General features: G+C 45.6%; 3 protein-coding genes across 4 annotated transcripts; 1 reads left to right on the forward strand and 2 right to left on the reverse strand.

The window, feature by feature from the left end:
* Positions 1–7118, forward strand: LOC118965374 (T-box transcription factor TBX19-like). Its single transcript, XM_036984471.1, has 8 exons — positions 1–336; positions 2041–2305; positions 4030–4164; positions 4514–4575; positions 5117–5175; positions 5278–5442; positions 5614–5746; positions 5850–7118. Exons 1-8 carry the CDS (start codon positions 107–109, stop codon positions 6013–6015), a joined length of 1215 nt encoding a protein of 404 aa, XP_036840366.1. The 5' UTR covers positions 1–106; the 3' UTR covers positions 6016–7118.
* Positions 7119–7497: 379 nt separating this feature from the next.
* Positions 7498–13700, reverse strand: LOC110527235 (IQ calmodulin-binding motif-containing protein 1). Its single transcript, XM_036982248.1, has 13 exons — positions 13416–13700; positions 13132–13300; positions 12750–12870; positions 12579–12672; positions 12405–12504; positions 12150–12322; positions 11923–12035; positions 11731–11852; positions 11329–11471; positions 10984–11132; positions 10512–10649; positions 8083–8239; positions 7498–8002 (listed from the first exon to the last, which is right to left on the reverse strand). Exons 1-13 carry the CDS (start codon positions 13519–13521, stop codon positions 7770–7772), a joined length of 1818 nt encoding a protein of 605 aa, XP_036838143.1. The 5' UTR covers positions 13522–13700; the 3' UTR covers positions 7498–7769.
* Positions 13701–18160: 4460 nt separating this feature from the next.
* LOC110527234 (coiled-coil domain-containing protein 14) lies at positions 18161–24070 on the reverse strand. 2 transcript variants are annotated; one of them, XM_036982252.1, is made up of 12 exons: positions 23732–24070; positions 23510–23562; positions 22840–22912; positions 22614–22686; positions 22383–22526; positions 21287–22282; positions 21018–21156; positions 20848–20930; positions 20513–20656; positions 20206–20338; positions 19545–19913; positions 18161–19508 (listed from the first exon to the last, which is right to left on the reverse strand). In XM_036982252.1, exons 1-12 carry the CDS (start codon positions 23759–23761, stop codon positions 19109–19111), a joined length of 2637 nt encoding a protein of 878 aa, XP_036838147.1. In that variant the 5' UTR covers positions 23762–24070; the 3' UTR covers positions 18161–19108. The 2 variants fall into 2 exon arrangements, with proteins under 2 accessions (XP_036838147.1, XP_036838146.1); XM_036982251.1 differs by having other exon boundaries at positions 18161–19913; positions 23732–24067.
* Positions 24071–24183: the final 113 nt, after the last annotated feature.

Here is a 24183-nt window from a genome sequence, read left to right on the forward strand (position 1 = left end):
GAGTGAGAAATTTGTAAGATATTTGTTTTACCTAATTTTAAACTTTCTTTGGAGAAAACATCAGTCTTATTTGAGAGGTAGCCTTTAACCTCGTTGAGGTCCCCAAATGAAGGTTGAGGGTTTAGCTGAAGGCAGGGCTGGGGGTAACCCCTGCCCTGGTCCTGCCAGCCAGTGCTGTATCTCGCGACTGCTAAGCGTGGTGGAGAGCGAGTTGCAAGCGGGGCGCGAGAAGGGGGACCCCACCGAGAAGCAGCTGAAGGTGACGCTCGAGGAAGCGGAACTGTGGCGGAAGTTTAAGGAAGTCACCAATGAGATGATAGTCACCAAGAGCGGCAGGTGAGCTTGAGTTAATTATAATTTTGTACCATTATTTAACTAGGCAAGTCAGTTAAGAAAAATTCAAATTCTCAATGACGGCCTACACCAAACCCGGACGACGCTGGGCCAATTGTGCGCCGCCCGACTCCCAATCACGGCCGGTTGTGATACAGCCTGGATTCGAACTAGGGTGTCTGTAGTGAAGCCTCCAGCACTGTAATACAGTGCCTTAGACCGCTGTGCCACTAGGGAGCCCCAAATAGTGAGATAGACGAGCATTTTTTAATAGTAAAATATATTTTATTGATCCTCAACCGCAAGAGGACATTTATTGGGGAGAGGAGATTCGCAGACAACCATACAGACAATACCAAATGCAAGTTTCAAGAGTTTGGTCATTTGATCACCCATTATATGTATCCACCCATTGCTAAATTAATTTTATGAACACATGCAGCAGAATTCAAACCTATATTTCTCTGTCACACATATCACTCTAAAACGTCTAACACTTCTGTTATATTAGAGGGCTTTGAATCAATTACCCAATTAAGAGACCATTCGATTTCAATTGATAATTAAATGTTCAATTACGCACTTCTTCCAAAACGCATCTTGATCGAATCTTTTAGTTCAGCCCTTTTTTCAACTTCAGCTTTCTATTCCTATATAATCATTACGATTTCATAAGAATTAGATCCAAGCGAAAACTATTAATTACATAGGTCTATCTGTAATTTAAGACCAAGTGCTATTGAATAATATTAGTTATTTAGGAATAGGCAGAACATTTTTTTCTTATACTTATTAGAGCTGAAAAGTGTAATAGCCTATAGTTTTTTATAAAAGGGTAGCGTAATACATTTTAACAACCAGAAATATTAAGTTTGAGAAAGTTCAGGCCAAATATTTTAAGCCAGAAAATATTTTAAGAAAATGAGATTCATAAAAATGTGTTTTGAAAATATCAGTGACATATTCCTTTATCATGATCCCATGATCCCATGATAAAGGAATATAAGCCCAAGGCTTATGCACAGTTATTCAAATTGATTCTGTTTAATTGTATAGTCTCGTGTCTTTCATGTCATTAATTAATATTTGATATGTTTATAGTCTATTTGATTCGTCTACAAAACATTAGTTTAGAACACTTTGTTCCAAAAACCCGACTGCAAACCTCGACAAGCTGGTTATTACTGGCTAAATGTATCGTCACATTCTTAAATTAAGAAAACATGTTAGTTTAAAAAAATCTGCGTTCTAAACTTAGTATTGCCCGTAGTGTATCGAACGGTTTAATAGATTTCTCTGGCGCATGGCTACTTTTGTGCTGACCCTCTCATGCTCTGAGGGGCGGCTTGACCGGTCCAGCGCGTGTTGTAGTGGCAGGTCAGCTCACCTGGTGGGTGTCTGTCCATTTACACGTTGGCCACTTCAGAACGTTTTTATTTGGGGAAAACAAAAATTAATTTAATAAAAGTAAAAAGAGTCACAAAAAAAGTCCAAAAAAGTGAGTTTAGAGTTGGTGTGTGTGTGTGTGTGTGTGTGTGTGTGTGTGTGTGTGTGTGTGTGTGTGTGTGTGTGTGTGTGTGTGTGTGTGTGTGTGTGTGTGTGTGTGTGTGTGTGTGTGTGTGTGTGTGTGTGTGTGTGTGTGTATATATATATACTGCGTGCCTGTGTACATGTATTAATCTGTGCGTTCCTACTGTGGTGTTCCAGGAGGATGTTTCCGGTGCTGAAAGTGAGTGTATCGGGTCTGGACCCCAACGCCATGTACTCCTTCCTGCTGGACTTCCAGCCAGCTGACAGCCACCGCTGGAAGTACGTTAACGGGGAGTGGGTTACAGCCGGTAAACCGGAGCCTGCCGGTAATGGTTGTGTGTACATCCATCCCGACTCACCCAACTTCGGAGCCCACTGGATGAAGGCACCTGTCTCCTTCAGCAAGGTCAAACTCACCAACAAGCTCAACGGAGGTGGACAGGTAGAGCATACACACACACAGTCAGTCTATAGACTCTAGCTTAGTTTCTGGCCAAAACTCACCAGTACATCCCCAGCTGCACTAGATACCTCACTAACTTCATGATGTTGTATTTGATTTATTTCATATTTCTTCAGGCAAATTCTAAAGTTCTACTAAAATAAAAATATATAAATAGAAAGAAAAATAATGTTCCCGTCCTTCCTCCTCTAGCAGTAGACCGCTAACCACTCTCCAATTTTCCTTTCTCAGGTGGTCTTCCTTGTGTGCAGCAGGTGAATTAAAGGCCAGCTAGGCCACATTTACACAGGCAGTCCAATTCTGATCTTTTTTTTGTAATTGGTCTTTTGTCCAATCAGATCAGCTCTTCTGCCAATAACTGGGAAACATTTCTGAATGTGGCTGCCTGTGTAAACGCAGCTCTATATCCCCAGTGGAGGGGCCCTTCTGTCATGGATCTTTTCATAATCCTGCTCTTTCCTCTAATCTGTTTGTTCCCCTGAAAAGCAAAACATCAAGTGTGCACTTATACAATTAGTGCCCTGCTTAGGGCCCCTCTCCTTGCCCACTTCACCCCGTGGCCCCTGTCTCCACGGGAACCAGATAAACAGCTCTTAATTGGCTCTCGGAGGTTTAATGCACTTCCTGCTGAGAGCTGCCCACTCCAGGAGGCCCTCCAGGGGCCACACAGACATACGTGCATGCACACGCACACACTTAGCGCTGTGATCGGCCAATTTCTTTTCATGGTATTTACATGAACCCATAACCCAAACAAACAAACACAGACACGCATACACACGCACACGCACACGCACACGCACACACACACACACACACACACACACACACACACACACACACACACACACACACACACACACACACACACACACACACCTCTGACTGGCAGGTAATGTGGTGTTGGCATTGGGTCCGGTAAAGAAGAGCCGAGGCATAATTAAATAATTGCAGTGGTTAGTTGTACATTATGGTAATTACCTGTGTTTTTTTTACTATGCAAAATTGATTTTCCATCAGTCCTTCAGATGTTTTATAGAGAGATGGAGGAAAAAACAGCATATTTAAAAGCCCACACACACTCCAACTAGAGCAAGTACACACACACACATGCAAACAAAAACAACCCACACACAGACAGAGAGAGAGAGAGAGAGAGAGAGAGAGACACACAGACAGAGAGAGAGAGACAGACACAGACAGACAGACAGACAGACAGACAGACAGACAGACAGACAGACACACAGACAGAGACAGAGAGAGACCGACAGAGAAGGAGAGAGAGAGAGAGAGCTCTGGGCAGCTGGTTGGTGTGAGAGGTGAAGCTAAGCTCCCAATTAGAATAAAAAACAGTTTGTTTTGTCCTCTCTCTGAAGGCTGTAATTGGTTAATTGGTGGAGTGAGGGATTGAGAGAGAACGAGAGACTAGATTTTACGCTAGAACAGACAGTACTGAAGTAATATTGTAAGGACTGTAGTCTATTTGTTCCTGCACACCTCTCCCTCAAACTGTCATAATGTAGGCCTGCCCAGGTTTATGAGTTGTACCTACTCTCTTTCATTCTCTTCCTCTCCATTCTCTTCTTTCATTGTTTCCTTCTTGCTCTATTTCTCTCTTCTCTTCTCTTCTCTTCTCTTCTCTTCTCTTCTCTTTTCTCTTCTCTTCTCCTCTCCTCTCTTCCCCCATCCCTCTCTCCTTCCAGATCATGTTGAACTCTCTCCATAAGTATGAACCTCAGCTCCACATTGTGAGAGTGGGCGGAAGCCACCGAATGGTCACTAACGTCTCTTTCAGCGACACACAGTTCATCGCTGTCACTGCCTACCAGAATGAAGAGGTGACTGGTCACACACACACACACACACACACACACACACACACACACACACACACACACACACACACACACACACACACACACACACACACACACACACACACACACACACACACACACACACACACACAAACAGACATGCACACACGCACACAAGCAAGCGCATTCACACAGATGCACACACAAACACTGTCTACTTGAAAGATTGAGTCACTACTGGTAACTAATATCAACTGTAATTGAATCAGCATCACCATCCAGAGTTCACGATTAAACTTCTTGATTAAGCCAGAGCGCCTAAAAATGTGTATATGTTACAGTCAGTAACATTGTTTATTTCCCTCTGAAGATCACCGCTCTGAAGATCAAATACAACCCGTTCGCTAAGGCTTTCCTGGATGCCAAAGAGAGGTAAGGCCTCATCTGTACCTGCTAGGGTCTCCTACCAGGATATCGCTATGATATTACTGCATGTTAGCATTAGCTTGTCCCATTATGATATCACTGAGGGCTAGCGTTAGCTCCTGAAACGGTAAGCGATTAGCGGGTCGTTATTAGCTGTTTAAAGCCTAGTTCACCGTCTCTATGTGAGGCTTGTTGAAGAGACAGTGTGAAGTGTGTGAGAGAAACTGGAGCTCCTAACACACACACACACACACACACACACACACACACACACACACACACACACACACACACACACACACACACACACACACACACACACACACACACACACACACACACACACACACACACACACACACACACACACACACACACACACACACACACACTACCTTAGCTGTTTACACATATTTGCTAACACAATTAGCATGGTTAGCACAGGTCTCACACTAGTCACTGTAATGCTGTATCTCTTGCTTCTTTGAATCGCACCAGTTCACAGAGTGAACTCATATAGGTTATCATTGAATGATTGTATTTGCAGGAACCACCCGAACAGTCCATTGGAGTCCCCATTTGACAGCCATATGGGAATTCAACACTGTGAGTGGGCCTTTAGGACTAATTTGATTCAAATTGAATGATTTGAATCTACTAAATAACAATAATCCACTTTTAAACCGTGTGTGTTTCTTCTTCCCATAGGTGGCTGGTTTCTGTCTAACCCAGACTCGCTGTGTTCAGGTGGGGGTCCTAGCTTCCCCTATAGCGGGGGTCTGCCTCTCGCCCCCCCTCATGGGTACAAGCACTACCCCCCCAGGCCAGCTCCCTACCCCCCCTCCTACCTGCCGCACCGCACGCACCCTTCTGGTGAGACACACCGCCATCTTTCCATCTCTCTCTTCCAAATCCTCTTTTAACTTTAGTTGAAAATGTAAGCTATCACACCAGCCTGACCTCTTCCCTCTTCCCTTGTCCCTGTCGTTCTCCGCTCCTCTGTCTCACTCTCCTCGTCACCCTCATCTCCAACCCTCCCTCCAGTCTCTCTGTCTGAGGGGCTACAGGTGTTGTCTGGGGGTCCTGATGGCTGGTCTAGTGTCTCCTCCCCCGGCCCCTCCTCCTCAGCCCTACCCATGACCACACCCTCCTCACCCCCGTCCACCAATAGCAGCAGGTACGACACGAAAACATAGATATAGAATAAGTAGAATAAGACATGATATAGCTCTTTAGAATCTACTGAGTTTTTGTTTATAAAGCAAGGTGTGTGTCCTCAGTCAGTACCCTTGTTTGTGGACGGTCGGGCGTACAGACGGGAGTCCTGCCTCTTCTCCCTGCGCCCAGCTTCATGGACCAATCAACAGCGAGAGCCACCCACAGCCACCCAATCACGTCCGGCTGGGCGGGCCCGGTTGGCCACCTGTCTCCAGCCATTCCTTCTAACAAACTATATGATTGGTCGATGCCCACATGGGCATGATCAGTACTGCCCTGCGACCCGGCCCTGGAAGCCCTTTAATGAACACATCTTAGATAATAGGTGTTCCTCTGCCCAGGCGTTGCCAGATGTTACATCTTCTGGAAAGGTATTTTAAGTATCAGCTAACCACATCATATTTCATAGCAACCTGATGCCCAGTCGATGACGTGGCACAGAACCACTGGTTGATGAATGCAACGTCTGAGCAGGGGAAGGCGACCAACGTGTGTGTGCATGTGATGCCATACAAATGTGTTAGTGTGTGTGCACCTCAAAAAACGAAGGCCCAGATTCAATCAGATCAAGCGTTAACTGGCAATAGCAGACACCTGCATAGCGGATGTTTTGGCTTTGCTGGAGGTGGAACTGCGTTGGAGCTGTCAAATCGGCGAGCAGCTGCTCTTGCGATCATTGTCACGAAGCCACACTGTCCCGCTGGCGTTAGAAGTTCAGAAGGAGAAAGTGGAGGCTGTATAGAAATAATGACCCTCACATTGAAAAACATTCAACCAAATAGTTTCTATCATCATAATGGAGGTGTAGATCACATCTCACATTCCACTGTTCTGACTTAGAAACAAGGCTGCATGGGATTTCTGTTCATGCCACTCCGTGCAGCCAATGGCAATGTCCGCTTTAGGTATAATGCCAGGAGCCGCTTGTGGATTTGACAGCTTCTAACGCAGTCCTACCTCCGGCACCACCGAAACGACCGCTGTGCGGATGTTGGACAAAGTGGATCTGATTGAATCAAGCCCTAAATGTCTCTGCCTGCTTTCAAATGACTTATCATTCTATGTTTGTGGTTCAGCCCTGACAGACTAACTCTGGGCCCTGACAGACTAACTCTGGGCCCTGACAGACTAACTCTGGGCCCTGACAGACTAACTCTGGGCCCTGGTAATAATATATGTCAAACTGCCAATATGCAGGAGTCAGAATAAATATCTATGTGAAACTACAGTACAGAAAAATATGTATTATGTCTCTGTCTTCATTCTGTCAGCTTTATGATAATGTTTCTGTCTGATAAATGCTGTTCATTGTAAAACGCTGAAAATAAACATTGGCCAATCAAATCTTTCTGGTATGTGTGTTTTCTGGGTGTGTGTAATAACATAATGACTGCTGGTGTTGCGTAGGCACTCTGGGCACTCTGTTAACACAAATTCAGCACTGGTATGTGTGTTTTCTGGGTGTGTGTAATAACATAATGACTGCTGGTGTTGCGTAGGCACTCTGGGCACTCTGTTAACACAAATTCAGCACTGGTATGTGTGTTTTCTGGGTGTGTGTAATAACATAATGACTGCTGGTGTTGCGTAGGCACTCTGGGCACTCTGTTAACACAAATTCAGCACTGGTATGTGTGTTGTTGGACAACAAATAAAAACTCCACTTATCAAAATAACTGAAAGTCTCTACAGTCAGGACACACAATGACATAATAGTAGAAAAGTACAAACTTTAATGCAGACTTCTGTACACAAAATTGCTTTCCAATTCCTTAGAGTGAAACTCTTCCTGAAGGGGCCAGCCACACAGAGACCGATGAAAAGACCACTGCAGTAACACACCTGATTCAACTAACCACGGTCCAGACTGAAACCCATGATTGGTTGAATTCCAGAGCAGGTTTGACGTCATAATGACATTATTACAACAGCCCTATGACAATGTTATAACAGCGGTACAATACTGTTGTGGAACAACGTCGTCAGCTTCCTCCTAAATACAGACAGTTAAACTCTGCCTCCAGCCGGTGGTCTTTGTGGGCGGATTCTGATTCTGGACAGGTGATGTCACCATCTCCCAGCATCTTCCACCAAGGCAGGCGACCGGACTGGAGCAAGGCATTGTGGGATTGCCGGGCGCGGGCGGCTACGGGGGCAGAGCGACTCCTGAACACGTCACAGTCGGTTACTGTGGCGACACTGAGTGAGGGGGCATCTAAGAGAGGAAGATGGATGAAGGGAGAGAACGAGGAAGAGAGAGAAAGAGAGATTGATGTGCGCGTGTGTGATACCTACTCAGCAGTAGTTCCAGGTCGGTGTTGATCTGTGCCAGCAGGGCGTGTGTGTGAGTGTGTTCTCTCAGCTCTGCCTCTCTCCCCTGTAGATGCTGGAGCAGCAAGGCTTGGGTCTGAGCATGGAGCTCCCTACTGCCCTCTAGAGACACCACAGAGGACTACACACACAGAAAGAGATCGTTACACACACAGAGAGAGATCCGTTACACAGACACACAGAGAGAGACCCGTTACACAGACACAGATCATTACACAGACACACAGAGATCGTCACACACATACACACTCGTTACACAGACACACAGAGAGAGACCCGTTAGTTACACAGACACACAGAGAGAGACCCGTTACACAGACACACAGAGAGAGACCCGTTACACAGACACACAGAGAAAGACCCGTTACACAGACACACAGAGAAAGACCCGTTACACAGACACACAGAGAAAGACCCGTTACACAGACACAGAGAGAGAGTGACCCGTTACACAGACACAGAGAGAGAGTGACCCGTTACACAGACACACAGAGAAAGACCCGTTAGTTACACAGACACACAGAGAGAGACCCGTTAGTTACACAGACACACAGAGAGAGACCCGTTACACAGACACAGAGAGAGACCCGTTAGTTACACAGACACACAGAGAGAGACCCGTTAGTTACACAGACACACAGAGAGAGACCCGTTAGTTACACAGACACACAGAGAGAGACCCGTTACACAGACACACAGAGAAAGACCCGTTACACAGACACACAGAGAAAGACCCGTTACACAGACACACAGAGAAAGACCCGTTACACAGACACACAGAGAAAGACCCGTTACACAGACACACAGAGAGAGACCCGTTAGTTACACAGACACACAGAGAGAGACCCGTTAGTTACACAGACACACAGAGAGAGACCCGTTAGTTACACAGACACACAGAGAGAGACCCGTTAGTTACACAGACACACAGAGAGAGAGTGACCCGTTACACAGACACACAGAGAAAGACCCGTTACACAGACACAGAGAGAGAGTGACCCGTTACACAGACACACAGAGAAAGACCCGTTACACAGACACAGAGAGAGAGTGACCCGTTACACAGACACACAGAGAGAGACCCGTTACACAGACACACAGAGAGAGACCCGTTACACAGACACACAGAGAAAGACCCGTTAGTTACACAGACACACAGAGAGAGAGTGACCCGTTACACAGACACAGAGAGAGAGTGACCCGTTACACAGACACACAGAGAAAGACCCGTTAGTTACACAGACACAGAGAGAGAGACCCGTTACACAGACACAGAGAGAGACCCGTTAGTTACACAGACACAGAGAGAGAGACCCGTTACACAGACACAGAGAGAGAGTGACCCGTTACACAGACACACAGAGAAAGACCCGTTACACAGACACAGAGAGAGAGTGACCCGTTACACAGACACACAGAGAAAGACCCGTTACACAGACACAGAGAGAGAGTGACCCGTTACACAGACACACAGAGAGAGACCCGTTACACAGACACACAGAGAGAGACCCGTTACACAGACACACAGAGAAAGACCCGTTACACAGACACACAGAGAGAGACCCGTTACACAGACACACAGAGAAAGACCCGTTACACAGACACACAGAGAGAGACCCGTTAGTTACACAGACACACAGAGAGAGACCCGTTACACAGACACAGAGAGAGAGTGACCCGTTACACAGACACAGAGAGAGACCCGTTACACAGACACACAGAGAGAGACCCGTTACACAGACACACAGAGAGAGACCCGTTACACAGACACACAGAGAGAGACCCGTTACACAGACACACAGAGAAAGACCCGTTACACAGACACAGAGAGAGAGTGACCCGTTACACAGGCACAGAAAGACCCGTTACACAGACACACAGAGAGAGACCCGTTACACAGACACAGAGAGAGAGACCCGTTACACAGGCACAGAGAGACCCGTTACACAGACAGAGGGAGAGACCCGTTACACAGACACAGAGAGAGAGACCCGTTACACAGACACAGAGAGCGAGACCCGTTACACAGACACAGAGAGAGAGACCCGTTACACAGACACAGAGAGAGAGACCCGTTACACAGACACAGAGAGAGAGACCCGTTACACAGACACAGAGAGAGAGACCCGTTACACAGAGAGATAGTTACACACCACACACACATTTGTTTTACTATCCTTGTGGGGACCAAATACTATTTTCCCTAACCCCTAACCCCTAACCCTAATTGTAACTGTAACCCGAAACCTAACCCTAAAACAGCCTTTTTCCTTCCTTCCTTCCTTTTCCCCACTTGTTCAAATATTCCTTGTTTTACTATCCTTGTGAGGACATCTGGTCCCTACAAGGATAGTAAAACCAAACACACAACTTGAAGTAATATTCAGAATCACCGGGTGCAGGGCAATATGTTCCTCCACCTCTCTCTTCAGTTCCGCCCTCCGACTGTCAGTCAAACCCCGAGGACCAATCCAAGGGGAGAAGGAAGGAGGGGCTTTCTCAGCTCTCCGCCTCTTCAGAAAGCGAAGGACCTAACAGGAGAGGGACAAAAAACTGTCAAGATGAATTCAGATGCTGCTGCATGCTAGATTTGTTCGATCGCTGTGTTCAGCTTCTGCTTACAACAGGGGTAGTCTATTGGAAGTGCATGTGAGTGTGTTAATACTGTTCTCTGCAGCACAACAGCAGCTCTGTGCTGTGAGTGTGTGTTAATACTGCTCTCTGCAGCACAACATCAGCTCTGTGCTGTGTGTGTGTGTTAATACTGCTCTCTGCAGGACAACAGCAGCTCTGTGCTGTGAGTGTGTGTTAATACTGTTCTCTGCAGGACAACAGCAGCTCTGTGCTGTGTGTGTGTGTTAATACTGCTCTCTGCAGCATAACAGCAGCTCTGTGCTGTGTGTGTGTGTTTCTCCGTTGCTGGAAGTTTCGCCTCTCTCGGTGGCCTCGCCAAACCCTCTGGATCTGTATTGCAGCCTGCCTCTCCACCTCCCCGAGGTACTGCTGCACCTGACCTACACACACACACACACACACACACACACACACACACACACACACACACACACACACACACACACACACACACACACACACACACACACACACACACACACACACACACGAGGGCTGTAGATGGCAGGCCTAACTAAGCAAACAAACGAGCATCATTCCGCTCTGTCTCTGCTGTAACAGGTAATGTGTGTGTACCTGGGGGCAGTAGCTGCAGTAGCTGTAGTTGTTTCTGATGGAACTCTCTCCTGGCTCTCTGTCTCCTGACACACAGCTGTAGTCTCAGCTCCTTCTCCCAGCAAACAGCCTGAGCCTGCTGCGCTCTCCTCCGCCGCCGCTCCCTACACACACACACACACACACACACTGAACTGTCTGGAATTACTATGATCTTATTTAACCTTTATTTTGACAGGAAGTCATGCTGAGACCAACTTCTCTTTTACAGATGAGCCCTGGAATTACAAAAAATATACACATCAATACAAAACACGATCATAGATCAATGAGAAAATAAAGCCCACACACACACACACACACACACACACACACACACACACACGCACACGCACGCGCACACACACACACACACACACACACCTGAAGCTCCTCTGCAGTGATCTGACAGCTCTGGGCAGACTCTTCACTCTCCTCCTGGTCTGATAGGATCTCCACGCTGCCTGGATGATACACGCCGCTCTCACACACTCCTCTGGCCACGTCTGATAACACAGAGAGAGTGTAAGGCACACACACACACACACGAACAACAACAAACACACTATATTTTACCTCTGTGTGATCAGCTGGTTTGGGGACTTCTCTGTGCAGCAGCTTTATCAGTTGGTCCACTTCCTCATCGAAGCCCCGCCCCCTCCATTCTCGACCAATCATGCCCTCCAACCCTGCAACACACAAACCATAAAAAACATCAAGATTGCTTTTGCAAGCATATAAAGTTAACCCATGAAAAAATATATATATCGTAACCTGGAAATATTCAAACCCCACCCCCTGACCTTTGAAACTATGGATGATAAGCTGCAGGGCGGATTCTTGTTGCCGGGCAACCAGGAGGAGCGTCCTAATTGCTGCCCCTCCCACAACAGGGTTGGATGTGTGAGCCATCCGGTACACGACGTCATCCAGAATCACAGACAAGGGGCCTTTTCCCAAACCTGCTACTAACTCACTACAGAGAAAGAGCAGGTAATGAATTTAATTGATGTGTGTGTGTGTGTGTGTGTGTGTGTGTGTGTGTGGTGATATGCTACCTGTTAGCTGTCAGAAGCTGATGCCACAGTGACACACACACGGTTCCCACTCTCTCTTCCTCACTCATTAACATCCTCTCATAGTGGTTTGACTGCAGGACTAAGAGAGAGAAAAGAGGGGGGGCATCGTTAGTTAGCTACGGGGTCTGTTTGGTATTGGACGTTAGATCTCACCTTGTGTGGCCAGGTGACCATGGGCTTTCAGAAGCCAACACACAGAGCCCATCACTTTCTTGAAGAAACGAAACATCTCAGGCTGCCCATTCCCCTACAGAGAGAGATATGTGAGTAGACATATTTTTGTTGAGGACATTCCAAACTTCAAAAAAACGTTATGTCCCTTACCGCCAAAGCTCTGTTCATCAGCCGACTGGCCAATGACAACAGGCTGTCTGTGACGGATGGGAGCAGCCGCGTATGGAAGGCCTCAGTGTCGCCGCCCATGTCCACACCCACACAGCAGGAGCTAAAGGAGTTTGCATATGCACACAAATAAATCAATGTCAAATCACTACTACAGATATATGACCCCCACCTTCATAGATCTGCTTGCATCAATTATTATTCCACCCCATCAGTTCTATCAGGGCCTTGAAGTAGTATCTGGGGTAGGTATTGTCCATTGGTAGTGTCTAGGGTTGTTTGTTTTAGTGCAGAGTAATAGACAACACAGATTTGGTTATTCCTTTTTGTTGTGGTTGTGTGGTTCAAGATTCTAAAATCGTACCTGAGAATTTCTGCCAACTGAGTGGCAGTTGCGTAGCCTCCTTCAACTTTGGCATAGTTCAGTTTGAGGGCGTCTCCTGCGCAGTATTGAAGTATGCCATGGCTGAACAAGGAGTTTTTGAACGCACCCAACTCTCTATCGTCTTGGACAGATATCCTATTCAGAATATCTTCAATGTCGAAAAATAAGGAATGATTGTTAGTTGGGTATCAGGAATAACACACAAGTGCAAGCAAAGTAAAATAACACGTTTTCAATGTAAAAAGGTTAGCTAACTAATTTACCTTGTAATTTTGAGAGAACTTGTGGAACCTTCTGCTCCGGTTTAATGTTTGTGCTCGCGACCAGTGCCCTTAGCCCGGCGTCTGTGTCCTTTCTAGCGAGACTCATCGCGAGTTTTATTACAGTAATCTTTCGCTCCCAGATCTGAAGTATAAAACCATATACAAAATTGACGAGCTACATTATTCTTCGAATGAAACCAGACACGATCAAGTTGAAATCTATTTTCGTGCTCTCTTGTTGCCACAAGCACTGACGGGAAGCTTCATTTGTTTCTACAGCAACACTGCCTACGTCACTAATCTGCGACTACAGTTAGCAGGGCCCCATTCCCATTAATTCTTTACAATACATAATTGTATTTATTTTTTATTAACAACAAATCAATACAAAAAGTACATGGGGAACACAAGTATTTATAAAGAATATACAAAGGACATTTGGGCTAGGGGCGGGGCTAAGGGGTACAATATCACATTACACAAGAACCTTAAGGGGCATACACACATATTTATAATTCTAACAGCTTTTTTGTTGGCACTGTATTTAATAGTCTTAAAATATAGTTCAATTTCTTTTTGCAGGGTAATAAAATGTGGTGTTTTGTTTGTAAATGTACATTTGGGAATATGAAATTTGGCCAAAACAATAAGGAAATGAATTACATAAAATTGTTTCAACTTATTTCTATCGTAAATAAAGAAATCCAAGCAGCACATCTCTCCATAAGAGTGTACAATCTTCATAAATGATAAATCTACTGATGTCTTGCCACAGATTCCTTACATGAATACAATTCCAAAAAATAAGCAACACTGTTTCTGGGTGGTCATTACAAAAGGTACAATTTCTGGGTTTATGTTTTTTTACTTCTTCATATAGTGGTTGGCAGGATAGTATTTATGAATCATTTAAAAAGAAACGTACTTCATTTAGTTAATAAGTAGGTATGTGTGTGGCAACATCCAAACTTTTTTCCAGCCGACATTATCAATAAAACCATTCCAATAAGGCATTACTGGATAAGGAAACAATTTGGAAACAAGGCTTGTATAGCTCTATTGTTGTTGGATGAACTAAAAGAAAAACTCATCTTAGGATGCTTCCTTTTAAGGTTGGTCAGGTCTTGACACGTTCCTGAATAATGCAGCAACACCTGAGGGAATGGCATCTAAAACTATTTCAACATCTTTAGGTGTTACAGGGCTCTTGTAAAGTGATAAGAATTCCTTACAATAAGTAAAATACCCTCTGCATTTACAAGTTGTCTCACCAATAGGATATTATTTCGGAACCAATATTCTAAAAACAAAGAAGTATTTTTATACAATATATCCATCCTGACTATTCCATATGCACTGCTCAAAAAAATAAAGGGAACACTTAAACAACACAATGTAACTCCAAGTCAATCACACTTCTGTGAAATCAAACTGTCCACTTAGGAAGCAACACTGATTGACAATAAATTTCACATGCTGTTGTGCAAATGGAATAGACAAATTATAGGCAATTAGCAAGACACCCCCAATAAAGGAGTGGTTCTGCAGGTGGTGACCACAGACCACTTCTCAGTTCCTATGCTTCCTGGCTGATGTTTTGGTCACTTTTGAATGCTGGCGGTGCTTTCACTCTAATGGTAGCATGAGACGGAGTCTACAACCCACACAAGTGGCTCAGGTAGTGCAGCTCATCCAGGATGGCACATCAATGTGAGCTGTGGCAAGAAGGTTTGCTGTGTCTGTCAGCGTAGTGTCCAGAGCATGGAGACGCTACCAGGAGACAGGCCAGTACATCAGGAGACGTGGAGGAGGCCGTAGGAGGGCAACAACCCAGCAGCAGGACCGCTACCTCCACCTTTGTGTAAGGAGGAGCACTGCCAGAGCCCTGCAAAATGACCTCCAGCAGGTCCACAAATGTGCATGTGTCTGCTCAAACGGTCAGAAACAGACTCCATGAGGGTGGTATGAGGGCCCGACGTCCACAGGTGGGGGTTGTGCTTACAGCCCAACACCGTGCAGGACGTTTGGCATTTGCCAGAGAACACCAATATTGGCAAATTCACCACTGGTGCCCTGTGCTCTTCACAGATGAAAGCAGGTTCACACTGAGCACGTGACAGACGTGACAGAGTCTGGAGACGCCGTGGAGAACGTTCTGCTGCCTGCAACATCCTCCAGCATGGTGTCAGTCATGGTGTGGGGTGGCATTTCTTTGGGGGGCCGCACAGCCCTCTATGTGCTCGCCAGAGGTAGCCTGACTGCCATTAGATACCGAGATGAGATCCTCAGACCCCTTGTGAGACCATATGCTGGTGCGGTTGGCCCTGGGTTCCTCCTAATGCAAGACAATGCTAAACCTCATGTGGCTGGAGTGTGTCAGCAGTTCCTACAAGAGGAAGGCATTGATGCTATGGACTGGCCCGCCCGTTCCCCAGACCTGAATCCAATTGAGCACATCTGGGACATCATGTCTCATGTCTCTTGTTTTAAGGACATTACATCAAAGTTGGATCAGCCTGTAGTGTGGTTTTCCACTTTAATTTTGAGTGTGACTCCAAATCCAGACCTCCATGGGTTGATAAATTTGATTTCCATTGATCATTTTTGTGTGATTTCGTTGTCAGCACATTCAACAATGTAAAGAAAAAAGTATTTAATAAGAATATTTCATTCATTCAGATCTAGGATGTGTTATTTTAGTGTTCCCTGTATTTTTTGGGAGCAGTGTATAATATCTGTGTGGAGAAAAATGATCCTTATAAATGAAGGACCATAAGAAGAAAACCTGCCGACCTGCAGAGAGTTTCACTGGAACGTTGTCAATATTATAATTGCAAACTAACATGAAGTTAAGGCTACCAAAAGTAGAGAAGACATGCTGAGGAATAAAGTTCCACATGGAAGTGTAACTTCTTATGAATTGTTTTATCCAATTGATCTTAAAAGTATTATTTAAGGACTGCCTGTAACTGCCTGTAGCTCAGGCCCTGAAGCAAGGATATGCATATTCTTGGCACCATTTGAAAGGAAATACTTTGAAGTTTGTGGAAATGTGTAAGGGATGTAGGAGAAAATAACACAATATATCTGGTGAAAGATAATACAAAGAAAAAAAAAACATTCTTCTGTATTTTTTTTCTACCATTATCTTTGAAATGCAAGAGAAAGGCCATAATGTATTATTCCAGTCTAGGTGCAACATATATTTTGGCCACTAGATGGCAGCAGTGTATGTGCAAAGTTTTAGACTAATCCAATGAGCCATTGCATTTCTGCCCAAATATGCCTAATTTGTTTATTAACTTTTTATGTTCAAAATTATGCACTCTCCTCAAACAATAGCATGATATTCTTTCACTGTTATAGCTACTGTAAATTGGACAGTGCAGTTAGATTAACAAGAATGTAAGCTTTCTGCCAATATCAGATATGTCTATGTCCTGTGAAATGTTCTTGTTACTTACAACCTCATCCTAATCGCATTAGCCTACATTAGCTTAACCGTCCCGTGGAAGGGACACTGATCCCGAAGAAGTTTTAATTAAGGTAGTAAAGTCCAGAAAATTCAGCCCACCATACATAAGTCTTCATTACAACAGTTTTCCTAATGTAATGGGTACGGTTTCTCACAGAAAGTTGAGAAGCATCTGGTTTATCTTCTTGCTTATTTTACTGTCAAGATATAAAGGTAGCGCGGCATGTGTCAGCCTAGAGATACCTTCAGCCTTGGTTATTAGGACTCTTCCTTTTAAGGATAAGTCCCTCTGTAGCCATTGATTTAGCTTCTTCTGGGGTTTTTTAACAAGAGGGTTCAAATAGAGTAAGCCTCCATACTTCTGATCCTTAGTAATGGTTATGCCTAAATATGTAAGTTCTTCTTTCACTGGAATAACATAATATGAAGGTGTCACAATCTTTAACAGCCATGAGTTCACATTTATTAATGTTAAGATATAGACCAGACGCTTTGGAAAAGGATTCTATCACATTGATCGATATGGGAATTTGACTAGCGTCTTTCAGAAAAAGTGTAGTATCATCAGCCAGCTGGCTTATAATAATTTATTTACCAGCTATGGAAATTCCTTGTACAGGACTATTATTTAAAGAATTTGTAAGAAGTTGGGTGATTAATAAAATAGATACGGTGAGATCGGACAACATTGCATAATTCCTCTCTTTAACTCAAATCTAGGTGAGGTGCCATGTTTCAGTTTGATAGAGCTGTTACCATTCGTATAGAGTCTTAATAGCCTTACAGAAAAAATCCCCAGAGCCACATTTCTCAAGGGAGTGGAACAGGAACTGATGCTCTACTGTGTCAAATACTTTATAAAAATCTAAAAATAATATGAAGCTCTCCTCAGTTATTAGGTCTGAGTAGTCAAGTACGTCTAATACTAGTCTGACATTGTTAGAAATATGTATGTTCCTTATAAAGCCAGACTGTGTTTCACCAATGATTGCATCCATGACTTCTTTCATTCTTTTTTGCAAGTAGTCATTATTAAGTAGACAAAATGGACACCAGTTATGGATGAGCAGAACTTATTTTTTAGGCTTTAGGTATCAGTGTTATTAAACCCTGACTCATTGTAGGAGGGAGAACATTATTTTCAATACATCATATTTCCTTCTCCCTTAATTCAAATGATGGGTTGGTTGTTAAGCATCAAAAACCGACACGTGCTCAGCTATGGGGCAAAAGAGATCGGGTTGGCATAGATTGTTGATAACATGTCAACTATATTTCTTCTCCAATGTTTATTGAAAACATAAATGAAGTTGTACAATGAGCACTTGTCTCTCAAATCCACCATTACAGTTGTTGGTTAGCTAGCTCAGTCAAAACATGATATAAAAACAAATAGAACTAGCTGAAATGAGCCGCTTACGATTCCCCACATGGCATCGTGTCATTGTTGCTGTCTGGCCATCCAGAATCACAACACATGGCATCGTGTCATTGTTGCTGTCTGGCCATCCAGAATCACAACACATGGCATCGTGTCATTGTTGCTGTCTGGCCATCCAGAATCACAACACATGGCATCGTGTCATTGTTGCTGTCTGGCCATCCAGAATCACAACACATGGCATCGTGTCATTGTTGCTGTCTGGCCATCCAGAATCACAACACATGGCATCGTGTCATTGTTGCTGTCTGGCCATCCAGAATCACAACACATGGCATCGTGTCATTGTTGCTGTCTGGCCATCCAGAATCACAACACATGGCATCGTGTCATTGTTGCTGTCTGGCCATCCAGAATCACAACACATGGCATCGTGTCATTGTTGCTGTCTGGCCATCCAGAATCACAACACATGGCATCGTGTCATTGTTGCTGTCTGGCCATCCAGAATCACAACACATGGCATCGTGTCATTGTTGCTGTCTGGCCATCCAGAATCACAACACATGGCATCGTGTCATTGTTGCTGTCTGGCCATCCAGAATCACAACACATGGCCTTCTGCCCCATTGAAGCGTGTGCTTCGTTTTCCTGAAGTTCTCAGGTAACCCGTCTTTAAAGTAAAGAATAAATAGTAACGAAAAAAGAATAACTATTTCATTTGCCATTTCATTCAAATAAAGTACAATTAAAAAGAAACCTAAAAAAAGACATTGGTTATTTTATTACATTGGAATAGATTCAGACTACCTCGGTGTGTGTGTGTGTGTCTCTGTCTTATCGCTTGAGGTCCTGCTTTATAGTTCTCTGCAAGCTGGCAATGCTGGCATCCAGAGCGGCCAGCCCGTTCCGGAACTCCTGTTCGTCACGCGTGTCAAAGGTCGAGCTTGACCCTGCACTCCAATCAGAAGCCAAGGATCTGACCTCACATAAGGAGAGGCCAGTGGAGTCAAGCGAAGAGTTCCGCCCCTTGCCCGGTGATGCCATATCCATGTCCAGACGGCGCCGGTGACTCTGGGACAGGTCAGAGTGTCCAGCGCCATTAGAGCAGAGTCCGTTTGATTGGTGGAGATTAGATAATAGGCTTTTTAATTGAGGGAAACCCTCGAGGGCAACACTAAGGCTCTGAAGACCCTGTGGTCCTCCTCCTCTCTGTGACATCATCACAGTAAGTGGTGACCCCCCTCCTCTCTGTGACATCACAGGAAGCGGTAACCCCTCAACAGGAAGTGGTGACCTCACAGTCTCTCTCAGTGGGGCGAAGGCCAAAGGTGGGGTGGCTTTTCTTTCCAGAGCCACACACAGACCCACTTCCTGATCCGCAGACGCACACACACTCTGACCACCTGGTGTACACACACTGAAGTCCTGCTGGTGTGTGTAGTGGCACTCAGGGCCTTTACAGGGCAGGGAGACAGAACCACACCCCTTCTGCTCCAACGACCACAGGTATTGGCTGACTGGGTGGTCTGACGGACCCTGCTGGTCCTGGTATTGGTCCAGAGCTCGTTTAGTGAGAGGGAGGCGGGACGTAGGGATGTCAGTCACAGCAGGAAACTCAGTGACAGGGACCTGTAGAGCTCTGAGAGAGACAGGTTGAGAGAAAAGGGTATAAAGAAAGAGCGGGAGAAAAATACAGAGAGAGAGAGAGAAACAGACAGACAGAGGACAGGTCGAGAGAGAGAAACAGACAGACAGAGGACAGGTCGAGAGAGAGAAACAGACAGACAGAGGACAGCTCGAGAGAGAGAAACAGACAGACAGAGGACAGGTCGAGAGAGAAAAATTGTCAGTAAAAAATAAAAACTCCAATACATTTTTAGAAAGTACACACACACACACACACACACACACACACACACACACACACACACCTGAGGTGCTCCTGTAGTGTGTGGATCTCTGTCTCCCTCTTCTGGGTATTGAGTGCCAGTGCAGCATTCTCCTTCTGACACTCCTGCAGCCTGTGGTTACAGCCCTGCACCTCACCCAGAGCAGACTGCACGTCTACACACAGACAGACACACAGACACACTTATATACATTTATTAGATAATACACACAGACACCTCAGAGATCCTTTAATCTCAGCGTAATATGGATCAGTTTAAGGCCCTGATCTTCATGTATTTAGAAATCAAATAGAAAAGAAGCGGAGTACGTTCCCCCCTCATCTATTACCTTTACTGATACGACTGCACTCCGCCTCACTCTGCTGCAGCTGGCTCTGTGTGTCCACCAGGGCTTGCCGTAGCTCAGTGTTGCCGCGCTGCAGCTCTTGCAGGCTTGTGTGAGCATCGTTGAGCTCCGACTGCAGAGCCGACACTAAGAGACAGAGGAGGTTAGACAGGCGACACTAAGAGACAGAGGAGGTTAGACAGGCGACACTAAGAGACAGAGGAGGTTAGACAGGCGACACTAAGACACAGAGGAGGTTAGATACTCAGAGATACAGACACACGATAATAACCTCTCACTGATAGACAGTTGAAAGAGGGCCGGGCAGTTTATCTTACTGTCAGTGTCACAGTGGACATCTCTGGCCTCCCTCTCTGCTCGCTCTCTCTCCCGCAACTGTTGGTTCACTATCCTCAGACGCCTGAACACACACGTTAAAGTGATCAATCTTCTGTATGAAACACACACACACACACACACACACACACACACGGGCGATGGTGCTGACCTGCGTAGCAGTGCGTTCTCACTGCGTAGAGGTTGCAGGACCAGAGCAATCTCAGCCTGGATGTTAGAGCTGCCCACCATGACAGGAAGTAGAGACACTGTCTGCTCCAGCTCACACACCAGACGCTCTGCTACACTGTCTACAGAGGAGGGGGAGGAGGGAGGGAAGAGAGGGAAGAGAGAGAGTGGCGGAGATTGAATTTGATTAACATTTGATTAAATAGTCATTTTGACTGATTATTTTGACAGGTTGGTTGATTGATTGATTACCTTGGCCAGCGAGCAGAGCCTTCAACTCTCCAAGGAGGTACTGAACAGTCATCACCTGCCGAGCGGTTCCCTCTGGACTACAGCCCTTAGAGCCCAGCGCCAGCGGCAGGCGTGTGTACGAGTGTGTGTGGTTGGGAGCCACACCTGGATGTGTGTTTTGTAAGTATGCCTGTACAGGCACTGGATCTATGTGTGTGTGTGGGTGTGTGTATGCCAGCTGGGTGTGTGTTTGTATGTTAAAGCAGGTCTGGGCGCTGGTGTCTCTCACTGGACACTCCTCTTCCTCCTCTCCAGCGTTACCCTCCATGTGGTCGCAAGCCTCCCTGGCTAAGGTCCCTCCATCCTGGGTAGAAACCAGCTGGTCCCCCCTGTCCAGGGATGTAGCATCTGGGGCAGACTGTGGTTGAGTGTTGGCAAGGGGGTGAGGTTGGGGGTGAGGATGAATTTCAGAGAAGAGTACTGGTGGTCCCTGACGAGAGGGAGAGCAGGAAGATGAGACTGGATGTCCACTTTCTCCAGACACAGAGCTGTCAGAGGGCAGGGGGGCAGACAGGGCTAGCCTCTCCACAGAGGGAGCACCGAGGTGCAGGCCACAGGACCTGAAGCTCCCCTGGGCAGCCGAACCTCCAACCCCAGAGACAAAGCCTCCTGGCTGGGCTGCGAGGAGAGAGAGCACTGGTCCTGTGAGAGGGGCTGTGGGTAGGGAGGTAGCTACAGCTCCAGGAGAAGCTAACGGAGCTGTGGAGGTAGAGCCCCCCAGGTGGACTGATGCCACCCCAATGATGGAGCCTCCAGACTTGGCTAGAGGGACTGAGGGGCCTGGGGGGAGTGTGTTGTTAGGGGGGAGTCTTTGGGGACTCAGGGTGGGGGTGGAAGTGGTCAGGCGACAGTTAAACCGAGCATCTGACGTCGGCTCTGACGTTCCGGCCAAACTCTGAACTTTGTTCCTCATCCCAGGATACGACAGGGATGACAGGATCGTCTTCTGCACGGGAGCTGGAGTAGAGAGAGTTATCCATTTTTGCACACCAACACATACGCACACACAGAGACACACACACAGAGACACACACACAGAGACACACACAGGTCCCACCTGTTTTTTTAGCAGTCTGAGTGACAGGTCTCTTTGTCTGCTTCCTCCTCTCTATGTCTACCCTCTCATTTCCCAGAGTGCACAGCGGTCGGGATTTGGCGGCTCGAGTCTTCCCTGCTCCCCTGACGGAGATTGGCTTGGCCTCTATCACACAATGAAAACACTTTGGTCAATAATTTCAACTAGACATGTAAAGGTTCTGTAGAAACAGAGTAAGTAGTTGACTGGTACCTGCCGTCTCTGCCTGGAGAATGACATTGAGCAGCGCAGCACACTGATCCAGACCCTGGTGAATGGTTGTCACCTTAGGGAGAGCACAGATGCAAACCATCTTACCATATAATCACTGTTAGGTGATTATAACTCTTATTAATATATTACACAAATAGGCTTGTTATTAACTTGTTATTAACTTGTTATTAACGTTGCAACTGACTGTTCATGGATGTGTTATTACCTGGTCCTCTGAGTCTGTGGAGTAGAGGGAATAAGCCGGCTCAGTAGAAGTGACTAGTGGACGCCCTGCTCCCCTACAGAACAGAGTGACAGTGAATGGATATAATGACACTCTGCAACAGGGATGTGACTTATCAGTCCTGTGTGTTCTCTTACCTCGGGGGACGGATAAACTCAATATACTTTAAACTGACAAAAATAAATGATAATGGACCTACATCAAGTTTCTTGACTGTGCCCAGTTCACTAATAGGTTGATGTTTATTGTCATGACTCATTCCCTGGAGACAGAACAGAGCTTTTTCTGCTAGATGGGCCAGCTGCAAAGTCCAAATCTGCTACATTGTAAAAAAAAATATGAAACAAAAATGTGCTTTTTGGTCTTAATTTGAAGGTTAGGGTTAGGCATTAGGTTTAGTATTGTGGTTAAGTTTAGGTTAAAATCAGATGTTTATGCCACTCTACAGAGCTGCCTCCAGGGCAAGATTAATGACAACAAATGCCAATCTGCTCGCTAATAATAACCGAAATGAAAGCTAGACAGTCAGAGAGCCTTGAAAATTCCAAAAACGATGGACAGATGACTATTTTTTGCACATTTTTGGCGGCGAGGAAATATTTCAGTGCGGTCCTCCAGACCTCGTTGAAGACCCCGGGGATAAACGACTTACCTCTTCTTTGAGCCCTGGCCCCTCCCACCAGTCAGTCTTCCAGAGGATATCACCTGTCAGTCAAAAACAGGGGCTGAACCTGAATACACTCTAAAATGGTGTCCTTTCCCTGAGAGGCTAGGGGGGAAAGCTAGACACCACCATATGAGGCTAATTACATTCATTATCAAGACGGCTAAGAACCAGTTCGCAGGCACATTGTGGATAGCTGAGATGTCTTACCTTGTGTCTAGCAAGCCCTTGCTTTGGCATAGCTGGCCAGTCAACTGCTGTCCAAATCGAAGGAAGAAAAACGATGGTAGCTAACCAATTCTTTCCAAGAGTAGCCCTAATCAACTATCTGCAAACTGTACTAACTTTGAGTGCCCACAATGTCTGAAGCATTTTCTGACTGACTATCTAGAGCGAAACTAGTTGATGTTGTCACGTTGAAGCTTTTGTTACAGTTATTATTAGCTTATTTTTTTTACTGGCGCTAGCATAAACAGGAACCGGCGGGTTTTGTTTGAAACGGGAAGTAACGTCGTGACCAATGAAAACATCGCTGCCAAACCATCCAATGAATGTTATTGGCGGATGTAAGCTGATGTCGTAATTTCCAGTTTATCGATTGAATGAAGCAAATGTCACTCAAATGTAGCCCCCTCGTCTCCTCCCTAAATGTTGGTCTGACG

Source organism: Oncorhynchus mykiss, chromosome 7, assembly GCF_013265735.2.
Source record: "Oncorhynchus mykiss isolate Arlee chromosome 7, USDA_OmykA_1.1, whole genome shotgun sequence".
Lineage (NCBI taxonomy): Eukaryota > Metazoa > Chordata > Actinopteri > Salmoniformes > Salmonidae > Oncorhynchus > Oncorhynchus mykiss.